The 13,208-nt window shown below is 43.6% G+C and overlaps 1 protein-coding gene across 2 annotated transcripts in view; it reads right to left on the reverse strand.

Moving 5' to 3' along the window:
* Positions 1-1,752: 1,752 nt before the first annotated feature.
* Positions 1,753-13,208, reverse strand: part of tax1bp1a (Tax1 (human T-cell leukemia virus type I) binding protein 1a) — a 19,760-nt gene continuing 8,304 nt past the window's right edge. The window contains exons 7-18 of one of the 2 annotated variants that reach the window (XM_014011209.1): positions 12,355-12,503; positions 12,133-12,223; positions 11,858-12,043; positions 11,525-11,776; positions 11,230-11,421; positions 11,055-11,127; positions 9,341-9,858; positions 6,727-6,813; positions 5,068-5,254; positions 4,774-4,988; positions 4,176-4,258; positions 1,753-3,035 (exon numbers count right to left, since the gene is read on the reverse strand). In XM_014011209.1, coding sequence (XP_013866663.1) covers positions 2,828-3,035; positions 4,176-4,258; positions 4,774-4,988; positions 5,068-5,254; positions 6,727-6,813; positions 9,341-9,858; positions 11,055-11,127; positions 11,230-11,421; positions 11,525-11,776; positions 11,858-12,043; positions 12,133-12,223; positions 12,355-12,503 — 2,241 coding nt within the window. In that variant the 3' untranslated portion in view covers positions 1,753-2,827. Of the gene's footprint in view, positions 3,039-4,175; positions 4,259-4,773; positions 4,989-5,067; positions 5,255-6,726; positions 6,814-9,340; positions 9,859-11,054; positions 11,128-11,229; positions 11,422-11,524; positions 11,777-11,857; positions 12,044-12,132; positions 12,224-12,354; positions 12,504-13,208 lie in introns of both variants that reach the window. The other variant, XM_014011208.1, reaches the window with a different exon arrangement.

Here is a 13,208-nt window from a genome sequence, read left to right on the forward strand (position 1 = left end):
CCCACCTACCCCCCAGATCAGACCATAGGGGAGAACTGGGAGAGTCCCCCCAGCGACCACATGTACAGCCCCCGGGCCAGCAGCGACAAACTCATGGGCCCCACCGGCAGCCGCCATACCAGAGCAGATCYAGGAAAGGGCACAGAGGTCCGGGCTCCCAGGGCGCACCCACCCCCACCCCCCGGCCAAAGCCCTACAGGGCCACAGGCCCCGAGCCCCTGCAGGCATTCACCAGGCCAGGCCGGCACACACCCCAGCGCCCAGCCCCAAATCCCAGGGGAACCCCCAGCACGCCAGCAACCAGCCGCACACCCCACCGGGGGGCCGAGTAGCAGCGGGCCCCCAGATAAACCAGCAGGAGGGGCAGCCCAGACCCCAGCCTGTCAAATACCCAAACATAAACATACACATACACAATCGCACCATCCCACCCTCACCCTCACCCCCACTCAATCAAAGACATACAAGGACGCCACATTCCACTCATACCCCCGATACACACTCTATACCGCCCAGGTCCAGGACATGCACACACCCCCTATTGGAGGCAGCACACACCCGAACCCAGGAGGTAGACCCAATCATTCTGAGGTGGAGAGGAGCAGATAGCCAAGGCCCGGCCCGKGCCGCACCAGGACGCCCGGCCAGCCCCCCGCCGCAGAGAAGCCACACCCATGACCACCCCACCACACCGCAACGGCCAAGTGAACCCCCCCAGCCGATCACCTCCCGGAACCCGGCAGCCACCCCGGCCAGGGGGCCACCAACAGGAACCAAGAGCCACACCTCAGGAGACCAAGCAGCACCAGGGAGGATGGAGAGCCAGCCCCGCCCCCGGCAACCGTCCACACCCCGAGCCCACCCACAGCCCAGGACCGCACCCAGCGGCCCGCTCTTCTTCAGGACCCCCTCCCCAAATGGCAATCGGGGAACGGGATGGGAATAAAGACCCTGACAGACACACCCCCACCCACAGATGTACTGTTGGTGCGTGTTGTTCTATAGAGCAATTAAAAAGGGAAAGAAGAGGCAGAGGCCGGTGTGGTGCCAGTTTCCCCTCCACCACTACTCTAACCCAAAACCCTAAGTGTCTATATKCAAACCTAGGGGGGTGGGCACAGGTACAGGAGGCGAGAGTGGTGCCATCCGGCCACCTATAGCCATGAGTGCCCACCTTAAGCTCCTATATGTGAATGTCATAGTTAGCATATAGCTAAAATCTAACCATAGTTATATAATAGCAGCTGCATTCTGGCGCGATAAGCTCTGTTTTATAWTTAATTAACATATGATCCGATTAGTCGACTAATCGAAAAAATAATCAGTGATTAATCGATTAAAAAAATAATCGTTTGTGGCAGCCCTATCTACGATCGAGTAGTTCTGATTTTTTCCAATCACAGTATTGACACCAACAGAAGAAGTGAAGGTTGTGCGCACAACAGAAGATGAAGGGGTTTTCCAGTATACCATGTACAGTGAATGTATTGTAATGTGTGTCTGTTGTCAAGTGCTTTTAAATTATATTTTCATATGTAACGTGGAGACCAATGTTTCCTTTTTGTATGGGGGGGGGAGGGGTTCAACAGGTTCTGAGAAGAGTGACTTGTAACTGATGTCTTTCTTTATAAAGGATGAGCTGCTTAAATGTAAAAAAGAAACAAATAAAAAACAGCAAAATAAAGTAAACATCTTTTGAAGCTCAAATTGATATTCATTATTTGTTGTTAAAAAAAGGACAATGCAAAAACATTCATTTAGACAAGCTTAATTTATTCATAAAGATCTTTGCAGTACACATTTAAATTATCTTTCCAACATTCTCACGTGAAAAGGACTCATGATGTACACAAATATTTGCCTTGAGATTTCCAGACGTGCYGTTTTTTTTGTTTGTTTTGTTTTAAAGCCGTCAGAAAACACTTTGTAAGGACAGTAGATTAGACGAGCAGCGGTACGAAGCAGTCGACACATTTAAATCACATTCAGTCATGAAGGCTCACAGACTTGCACACAAAACAACAATTTCACAGTCCTTGCTTAAAAAACAATATCAGTAACCTTGCTTTTTTATTTTTATTTTTTAATATATTTTGTTTGTTTCACCTCTCCACCCAGCTGCTTATGACTTAAAAGAAAAAAGTGCACAGCAAGAAGTAAAAACAAGTTTTCTTTCATTTAAACTYGAGGAAGGTGACAATGGAGACAGATTTACAACAGCAACCCACAGGTCTCTTCACAAACATCTTGTCTGTACAGTACATTCAGAATAAAGCCTTATTTTAGTGCAGATACGTGGAAACAGTGCTGCTTCTCTTTAAAACCATCTGACATCTTCTCTAATCACTTATGTACAACTGAACAGTGTTATGTACACATTCAGGAGTCTTAACTATCGTTTTGCATTTACACACTGTCAAGCTTTAAATTCTGTAGGACAACGAAAAAAATGTTTTTTTTTAAATTTATATATGTTCAAGTTCATTTCAGGACTGGGATAATTTTATAATGTTTTTTTTCTCATCCAAACCAAAGCTGATTTTGCTACAATTACATTTTGTTTGCAGAATAAATTAATTATAAAAGCATGCACTTAAGTAAGGGATTGATGCCTTACTCGTAATGTGTTAAAGTGAAAGCAGTTCCAGATTAACTCCTCATCCTTTCCAAAGTGCGTTCTTTTTAGAATGTTTAAAATTGCCCAAATAAAAAGGGGAAAAAAGTGCTCATGATTGTACACAATAACATGTCGACCTAACCGGCTGAACGAAAAGCGTTACCTGTACAGCGGAACAAGAGTTCAGAGCTCAGTCCTCRGCCGTCCCTTTCATTCGATCTGCTCGAAGTTGAGCACGTGGCCGTCGAAGTGCGTGAGGACGTGCCTCTCGAAGAGCTGCTGCTGACAGTTGAGGGGGAACTGCTCGGAGCACACGGGACACACCTTCCAGTGGCTCTCCACGTGCTGCTCGAAGCTGCGCTGCTCAAAGTGGGGTGGGAAGATCACCTCGCACAGAGGGCAGCGCTTGTGTACGTCACTGCTGAGAGGTATGTGTGTGTGTGTGGGGGGGGGGGGGTCAAAGTGGAGGTTTTTGAGTGGCAGAGGAGACAGGAAGATCACTTTGAACAGAGGTGTTTAAGACAGGCTGAGACAAGAAAAACAAAAGGATGAAATTACAGAAAATCAGTCAGGTTGAAAAGTGAGCGGTGCTGTAAATAGACTCCAGGGCTCAAGCGTGGCTCATCTGGATGTTTTCCCTCGCATTCCTTCTCTCACAAAATGTTGAAACACTTACAACTAAAGGCTTTTGTGTGTTTGAATCCTTTTGTGTTCATAAATGACAGAGTTAAAGCGGACATATTCAAAATCCACTTTTTTAGCCATTAAATACATTTTATTTTGTACTTGGGAGTCTGTAGGAGTGCAGAAAACTTGAATTTAGTCTCACCTGGTGCTGCGTAGGTATCTTAATGTTCTGTTTGGGTCATATTTTTCAGTGCAGTTGTTTTTCTCAGAACGAAAGAGGGGCTTGTGGAGTTGCAATAATGGAGGAATTCAGACCAAAGCATTGCAGTTCCACTTTATATACACTCAAACTGAATGATTTAACTATGAAAAAAGAATATGTCTACTTTAAACCTTTTAAATGTTTTTGACAATCTCATGAGAGTTCACAAGGTGTGTTAGCTCTCAGAGGAGGTGCTTTTTTATAACTGACTGATTAGCTGTGGTGGCTGAAAAACGTAATCAGATTTACGACTAATGATTGAATTTCTGTGCAACGGCACACACACACACACACACACACACACACACACACACACACACACACACACACACACACACAGAGTCAAACATTATTGTCCTTTTGCCTTCTGTAGTGGACATCAATTAAAACAATCAGTTTCATTTTTATTTTATCTACACTTCTTCCCTTCTCCCAGAAAAAAAAAACATGCCTCATTAACCACATAAACTGATAAAAGAAGCCCTCACATTATATTTTGTGATTAGAAGTTATCCGGGTCAAACATATTCGATATTTTTGGCTTTTTAAAAACATTGGTTTATATTATATTATTATCTCCAGCACACATGGAATCCCTCATTTTTTGGAAATTCATCCTTGCTTTGGTGCACATTTCTAAACCTGTGTGTCTTTCAGTGTGTGTGCTACCTGGAGTCAAAGCAGAAGCTGCTCCTCGCCTCACTGCGTCTGTTGGACTGATGATCACATGACGGCTGAGCTCCACTGACAACCTTTGACAAACAAATCCAAAAGGATTTTAAAAGTTATAGCTGGTTATGCATTTGTGCGTGCATTCACAAACATTTGAAAAAAGTAATAAAAGTAGATATGAGGGTTCTTTAAGTTTCCCTTCCAAACAACCAAATTTATTTTGACATTGAGAAACCGATCTCAAGTCTGTCTTTATGCAAAACCTCCCCTAATTACTCTCCCAGTTCTCATTATCTTCCACTCTCTGAGCTCTGAGGGAGTGACATTAATTAAAGCTTTATGCAAATGAGTTCAAAGCTTCATCCTTTAAGGGCACGCTGCATTTCCCTCCAGTCTGACAGAGGTGCAGTAAAGGAGAGATCATCATGACATGAATATGTTGGCTGCAACACAAAGCCAAGGAAAGYAAAAGGGCACAGAGGAATCCAACCTTCCTGCTGCTAAAATGATATCAACTCGGAACATTTCTTTGGATTTCTAACAGGAAAACGATGACATTCCCAAACAAACCAACGTGGGCCGTGCTGCTACCTACTTGGCGCGCCTCCTCCGGCGGAGGCTCGGCGTTCTCGGGGGCGCTGGTGCTGCGGGACGGCTGGATGCAGACCACCTCCCGCTCCCAGCCAGGCGCTCCTGGGCTGGGGCTGGGCGGCGACATGGGTGGGGCGCAGGGAGGGGCGCAGGCTGGCGCTTCCGGCGGAGGACGGGACGCGGGATCGGGGGACGACGGCCTGTCCGCCCGGTCCACGGCTGCGGCGGGCGGATCAAACAGAAGCACGGTCAAACCGACAACGCAGACGAGGAGAACAGACGGACGAATCAAGTTCACCTTTGGAGGTTTCAGTGGAGTAAGGGTTGCCGTACTGCAGCTCGGCCGGCCTCTGTGGCACGAGGGGGGGTGGGGACGGGTTCTGGGGGTAGGGGAGAGGGTAGCGCAGCACCATGGGCTGCCGGACCTCCGCACCCTGAATGCCAGCCTCCATGTCCCTCTGCCTGGACACATATCGCTGCAGCTTCTGAAAGAAACACAAGTGAGAGGCAGCTCTAAACTACACCTCGACTTCACCGGATTCATATTTAACTAAAACGTTTAAACGCTTTAAGCTCATCAGCCTCATTAGTAATTCAGCCCACATTCTCACCAAGAAGTGAGAAACTACTTTCAATTTACAGTCAAGTTTCTCTAAACACTGTTTTTGCCCTTTGTGATTATATCTGAAAGCAAGAGCATTAGTACCCTACTCATTACTGTAATGGGTGTCAGACTCTGGCTCCCTCTGCTCTGGCTGCTGCTGATAAAAAGAAAGAAAGAAAGAAAAAAATAAAGCAGCTCATTCCTCCCATGACCTCCTCTCTTGATGACTTCATTAGTGCRCTGCTATCAAGTTTAACATTTAAACCAGGGTTGGGAAAGGTGAAACAGACACGTAGCGTGGCATTTGCACTGTCTAATGGCACTGTAGCGGTGGGCGGAAAAAAGGCAAGTATAGCTGTTTAAATTAGTGGGTGGGGGCAGGGAGGAGAAAAAGCGACTGAAAAAGGCCAGAAAAACTGCAGATAATTGAAAGTAATGATAAAAACACATTATTTACATTTAGAGTTGCAGCTTGCTTCGAGCTGATATKAACATTTAGCAGCTTCTGACATCAGACTCGTTACAACACGAAGCTCTTTTGTCGGGGACTGAAGCCAGCTGAAAGTTTATGGGAGCTGAAGCAGGACAGAAACGTATCCTGGGACCATTCTGTGGGGGCGCTGTACCCAACCGGCTTTAACTTCCAGGTTTTATAATAGAGTGCAGTGCTTCTTTTCAAGTCAAACTATAATCTTAGGTTACCATTTTGTATGTATAGCTGTATGCAGCATTTATGAGCAGTCAGTATTTTACCTGCAGTAGACAGCAGACTARCCAAACTTAGTTTGGAGAATTGGGAGATTCACATGAGGGAGTGAAAGCCAACAAACGTCTGACGTTTCACAGGTTTATTAGTAGCTTTATGCTTATAATGGCTAAATGATAGAATTGCATTTTGTATTGGATAAGCCATGTTTTATTGTCGACTCTGTACAGGACGTTAATCTGCTGTGGTGTTTTAAAGTGTCTTACAAGAAAATCTGGCCTGGATTAGAYTGAATTATAATGAACCGGAAAATCAAAAAATAATTTGCGTTCCTTTGCTCTTCTCTGTGGGCGTCTGCTGAGTGACAGCTACACTTATCTAATGTTTTTAATTAAAAAGTCAAATTACAAACTGCAATAAAGTGCCTGTGACATCACATTTTTGCAACATATATGAATGCATTTTTGGAAAGATAACATTAATTAAAAAATCAAAACTAAAAACCAAAAAAAAATTAACATTTATTAAAAATAAAAACCACACTGCTGAGATGTACAGTTATTCAGCATGTGAACTAACAGGAAGTGATGTCAAAGGGGAATGTCAAACAATCCCAGCTAAAATCGAACATATGGAGCCTGATTTACCTCCTGAAGCTGCTGTTTGTCTTTAAGAGCCTGGGCGAGGTTGCGTTTCAGTTCAGTCACCTCGTTGGTTCGCTCTGCCATCTGCACCTGGTGACAGGACACACACACAGTAAAATCAGGGGAAAAATTAAAACCACTCACTACTGCAACATAAAAATAAAAATAAACAAAAACAATCCACAGTCAGGAATCTTAGATAAAAGAACATGCTTGCTGAAAAGATCTTATTTCCTGCTTCAAGCTTATGCCAATTGATGAAGAAGATGGTTGCACATGCCCACAGGTGAGCAAAGTGAACCAAATATTTGTCTTGTGTTTACCCCGGAGCATTGTGAAGCGTGTGGGGCCTACTGTAAAACACATCCGTAAAGCCAAAGAAAGCAGGTCTGCATTCAGAGGGAGATGAGGCGGGTCAGAGGACCGTCATAAATCCCTCACCCTCTAACAGAACCGACCCTGTGGGATAGTTTACATCGCTGGCTGCTTGCTCTTCTCTTATTTCACTCCATTTCAAAAGGTTTCGATTCCCCCCGCTGCTCTCATGGCTCCTCTTTCTGCCTTATGTCTATCTGTCGGTCCTGATTTCATCTCTCTTAAACTCTTGTCTGCTTCTTTTCTCCCTCCCTCCCTAAATTCTCTTTCATCTCCTTTTTGTCCTCTCCGTCTCCCCTCTTTTCACGAATTTACAGCTCACCCTCCCGTATACACACACATGCTTTTGTGTCTCCCTGTGTGTCTCCCTCTCCCTCTCTCCATCCTTCGGCTGATGTAAATAGCCGTAAAGCACATAGGTCTGCGCCTGCCTCTCTCTCTTCAGCTCTCCGGGGCCATTAACAGCAGCTCGGGCCCGAGGGCGACCACCTCAGACAGGAGACTCTATCAAMGTCAAGGGAGAGCCGTATTTACAGCGCAGATAAACACACGCTCACTCATCCAGATTAAATGCCAGCAGGACTCGGGCAGATGTCTGCACATACGTTTGCTCTGGTCAATAACGTGCACCCGGGCAGCACGGAAGCAGTAAAGAAATGTTCTAAACATATATGTAGCTGCACTTCAATGTTTTGCACCTGGTAAATGAATTAATGCATTAGTGCATTTAAAACTTACTAAGCTTTATGTAATACAGGTACAAAATACAACAATTAGGTGGTATTTTTTACTTTTATTTGTTGTAACAACGCTTCTTGGTAATAAATCGTATACTGGGCARCTGATTGGCAGCACCTAGGGGCAGGGGTGGAGACTCGAGTCATTATTATTACGACTTTAGACTTGACTTGAAAAAATATTCAGACTTGTGACTTGACTTGGACTTATACACCAATGACTTGGGACTTCAGTTGGACTTGACCCTGTTTACTTGAAAAGACTTGATATTTTACCCAAAATCCAAAGTGTATTACACATTATTAATAAAGCGGGCCCCATTAATTAATTTATACCATTCTGTATTAACAAACACAGACCACCTGTCTTTTTACAYACTTTTTCACACATGTGTGAGTGAGCTGCAGCGCAGCAAAATCAAATTAACTAGATTTTTAAAATATGGAAAATTATAGTTACAGTATAAGGAAGACTGTTTTTGCATCTAAGTTTATCTGAACTGTGCAATATAGAGGAGCAATTTTAAAATGTTTTTTTTAAATACTTTGTACATTGAGCTGCACATGGTTCATCACGATTTAAGATAAAGATTTTAAAAAAAGAGCACACTCTCTACTTATATTTCACATTTAACTGCAACATTGTTTAAAAAAAAAGACTCGAAAGGACTTGAAATTCCAAGTTTCAGATTTGGGACTTGACAGTTGCCTGTCCTGACTTGAGACTTGACTCAGGACTTGTGGATAAAAACTTGACTTGGTCCCATCTCAGCCTAGGGKTGTAGCGACGGCAAAAAGAAGCCATTTGTGCAACCCACATCCTCAGCTCTACTACTCATCCCACAAATGCATGTTCCTTACAAATGTGACACCATTTAAAAAGGGAGATTAACAGGCTTTCTAACAGTACAAGATTTATTGCCAAGAAGCATTGTTACAACAAAAAAAATTATCTACCAAACACTAATTTACTTACTTTTTGTACTAAGTTGTTTACACATGAGCTGAAATGTTTGTTTGCATCAATTATTTAAGAATGAACTATTTCTTGTCCTCCAGTTCTCAGGACAATCAGGTTGTCTAATAAGAAAACTTCTGATCTGAATTATTGCAGCCAAACTCACAGGAAATGCTGTATTAGCTTCTCTGCATGGATTTGCTGTAAAATTTAGATCACAAATTTAAATTCTTATTCTCGGAATTACCTAAGCTCAAACTTCATTAGGTTTTAAACTTCTCATTCTACTGTCATACTGAAGCTATACCTGTAGGTCATGGAGTTTCTAAAAGTATTTTTAAAACTGATTTAGATCTGTGCTTTTAATGCAAACATCCATCTTTACTTGCACCAGTAAACTAAAGTTTTATAAATATGCAATACATTTAGGGATTATAATCTGATGCATCAAATGTTTCTAATATAATTACATCTATTAGGTTATTTGCTTTACTTTAATATTTGTTGAACTAAAAGTCAGCCTCGCCCTCCAACACGAGTGTCTTACTCTGAATCGCTCCTCCTCATCAGCCAGCCGCTGTCTGAGCGTCTCGTTGATTGCGCACTGCTCCCTCCACTTCTCCTCCATCATGGCCAGCTCTGCCTCCACCGAGAGCGTCTGCTCCTTCTCAGCCTCCTCCGCGCTCCTCCCTCCCGCCTCCAGCAGTCTCTGTTCCTCCACGCCGTCCCTCGCTGGCTCCGCCGTCAGTTCCGCTTCGGCCTCTCCGTGTCCCTCCGCGGCCGGCCTCTCGCCGCCCACCTCCACCCAACTCGTCATCCGCAGACTCTCCTCCGGAAGGCTCTCCTTCTTCTCCACCTTCCCGCTGGCTTCGTTCCCGTCGTCTTCCGTCTGTTTTCCGTCCTCCTCAGCCTCCAAGTCATCCTTTTCTTTCATTGACTTCTCTGCCTGCTGTTCCTCCGTTCCTGTGCTGATGTGAGCCTCTGCAGGCGTGGGTTGCTTGGTTTGGAGTTCTTCGGGGATTGTCATCTCTGCAACTTCCTGCAGAACTGCAGTAGCAATATTTCCTAAAAAAAAACAAAAAAAAAAAAAACAGCTTAAACTCTGTATTGTCTTCGCTCAATGTAATAATTTTTAAGACAAAGGTGAGTTGTGAAACAGGTTGGATAAGGTAACAAATGTCATTAATCTGTTTACTGCCTGCAGCAAAAAATGGCAGAGGATCATGTAAACTTCCTGTCTGTATTTGTAAAATATTTCATGAGCCTATGAATGGACGTTAATGAAGCACAGAAAGTAATAATGAGCACATCTACAATTCAACTGATTCAAGATGGCTGCCACAGCTCATCATAGAAAACACACAAAGTGCTACAACTCAGTTTTACAGACACTGAGATTAAATTTGATATGACAGTTCCAGAGCACAGGCTCTTTATTTCTTTCAGAGGTGTAAAGTACATTTACAGTACTCAAATAAATTTTTGAGTATTTGCAATCTCACCAAGTATTTTTCTAATCAGAACTTTTACTTTTATTTCATCACATTCAAAACATAAAAATGACACTCTAAGGCTTTTATTAAAGTACTATTCTTATCAGTGAAATTTATTTTTACAAGTCATTTCCTGTTAAGGTATTTTTATTTTTACTTAATTTTTTTATATTTTTTACTTATTTTTTAATCAAGTACTTTATGCTCCTCGGGTTACTTTAAGGTATGTGAGACTTTTATTATTCATCCATCCATCATCTATACCCACTTCTTCCTTTCAGGGTCACTGGTGGCCATATCCAGCAGTCAAAGGGCAAGGGGAGGGKTACACCGGGTACACACTTTTACTATATAAACAGAATTAACATTTCTTGTGCATTCAATCATAGATAACCACTTAATCGGTTTTTGAATTTCTTCTCTTTTCTTAATTAATTTTTTTAAGATTTATGAGAATTTACACAGTATTAACTTCAACTTGTAGGTTGTAACTCAAAGCAAGAAATGAAAAAATTTTGTCAGGTCAGGAAAAAACATTATTTATACCTTTAACTGTAGAATGTTTTAGGTTATGGTGAGATATTGTGATCATTTTAAAATTCAAAAAATACCCAACAATTTTTACTGATGCAAAAAAACAAAATGTAATCTATTCAAATATGTAAATAATTGTTAAGTAGATTAAAAAAAAAACGGATTTAGTGTTTGAGAAGAAATTAATTTGAAAATAAAGATGAAATTGTGGGAGTGAATAATGCTAACTTGTACCTTTTGTAGGGGATTCCGGACTAGAGGTCAGTGGTTCTTGTGTCGTCTCAGTCGACACATTTTTCTTGGACTCCTGTAAAGAACCAACAAATGTAAACAAAGTATAATTGTAGTTTTTGGCTGAACGGTTCGTACCGTTTCTTGTCTGATTCTCCGGAGTGAGAGGAACACTCACGCCCTGTGGCTCTGCAGCGCTGAGCTTGGCCACCTGCCTGCGGAGGCGCTGACACTCCCGGTACTTCTCCTTGTAGTGCTCGGCAGCCATGTGGAGGCGCAGTTTCAGCTCCTCCACCTCCCTCTGCAGCTCGGCCTCGGCCTCGGACACCACCATGACGCTGGGCGGCGCATCCCCGATGGTTCCAACACCCTGAAATGCAAGGCTGCCGTTTTAACCTCTACAGTATTTTAAATTTAAAGCAACGACGATCTGAGAGATTTAGAGATGTGCATTAAAGAGGCCGGACACTGACCACCTCCTTGTGAGCGGTGCTCCTCATGCGGTCCAGCTGGCTCTCCATGCGGCGGCACTCCGTCTGAGCGTCAGTCAAACTGGCGCGGAGCTTGTCCGCCTCCACGCGGGCGCGGTACAGCTCCGTCATGGTGTGGTCGCGGGCACTGGCCGCGTCACGGAGCTCCGAGGCCAGGAGGGAGGCCTGCTGCCGGGATGCCTGGAGCTGCTCTTCAGCCTGACGGAGCTGCTCGCGGACGCGGCCTAGTTCAGCCTGAAGCCGCGGGAAAGTGGCAGATCTTTTACTATAAACAGCAACAATAAAACACAGAGTTTGGCAGCAGTTAATCACTACCTTATCAGCTTTGTACGCCAGCAGCTCCTTCTCCAGACTGTCCCGCTGGGCGACACAGACTCGGAGCCTCTCCAGCTCCTCCTGGAACTGAGCGATGGTCACCTCCCTGTTCAGCTCCACCGCCTTCAGCATCTGAAGCTCCGCGCTCAGCTTGGTGTTCTCCAGCTCCGTGCTGCGCAGGTGAGCCTACGCAGATCCCAGAGGAGAGCAGTGAAGCACCAGGTTGAAGGCAGAAATGCAAACATTTTGTCCCATTTTTAAAAAAATCCCCTCACCTTGTAGAGATCTCGCTCGTCCTTCTCATTCTTCAGCTGGCTCTCGAGGCCGTCTCGCTCTGCTGTCAGCTTCTTCAAACGATCTCGCAGACTGCAGCATGAAAAGGTAATGAGAGGTGAATATGTACGCAAATACAAATATAAGCCTTTTTGACTGGAGGTAAATGAAGATGATGTTGAGAATAGAAACTGATTATCACTGCAGGACTTTCTCCAACTCACCAATCCAGCTCCGTCTCCTTCTGCAGGCCTCTCTGGGTGACTCCCAACAGGTCCTCCTCCAGCTGGCGGACCCGGTCTTTGGCCTCAGTCAGCTTCCTCCTTACCTCCTCCCGCTCCTCTGAAAGTCCTTGTGATGAGCGCAGCAGCTCCTGCACAGCAAGGCAGCCGATCACAGCAGCAGTTCAGAAAAACACCAAACTATGATCAGATTAGGAATAAATAATATGTATGCATATGCAGAAGTGGGTAGAGTACCCAAAAGATGTRCTCAAGTAAGAGTAGCACTACTAYAAACAGTTTTACTCAATTAGAAGATGTATTTAATACAAACCTGAGTACTGCGCAACTGAGTAACATCTTAGTTAATATTTTAAAAATGATGTCATCAGACTGACAAAAAAAATAGACAATTATGTGCAAATTCTGGTGTTTTTAAAGAGTAAAACAAAGAMAATTATTAGAAATAAATAACATATATACAAAATAACTAATCCCAGCAGAAGAAACACTTTTCCAAGTCAATTTTTTTCTCATTATGAAACTAATACTCAGAGCATGTAAGGTGTGTATCTGSTGCATTTCTGGTTAAAACATGTTAGCTCTTCATTCAGTGAAGTTRCACAGAGCAGTCAGAAATTTTACTCAAGGGTAGCAATACTTCATAATATTATTACTCAAGTAAAGTAAAAAGTATGGTGTAGTGAAAGTACATTTTTTTTCCAAAAAGTAAATCAAGTTAGTGAGTAAGTTGAACTTGTTTGTACCCACCTCTGGGCATTTCTGAACTGTTATGTGCCAATTGGCCTCACAGGTTTGTTTGACACACACACACACACACACACACACACACACAC

This window comes from Austrofundulus limnaeus, unplaced genomic scaffold (genome assembly GCF_001266775.1).
Source record: "Austrofundulus limnaeus strain Quisiro unplaced genomic scaffold, Austrofundulus_limnaeus-1.0 Scaffold78, whole genome shotgun sequence".
Lineage (NCBI taxonomy): Eukaryota > Metazoa > Chordata > Actinopteri > Cyprinodontiformes > Rivulidae > Austrofundulus > Austrofundulus limnaeus.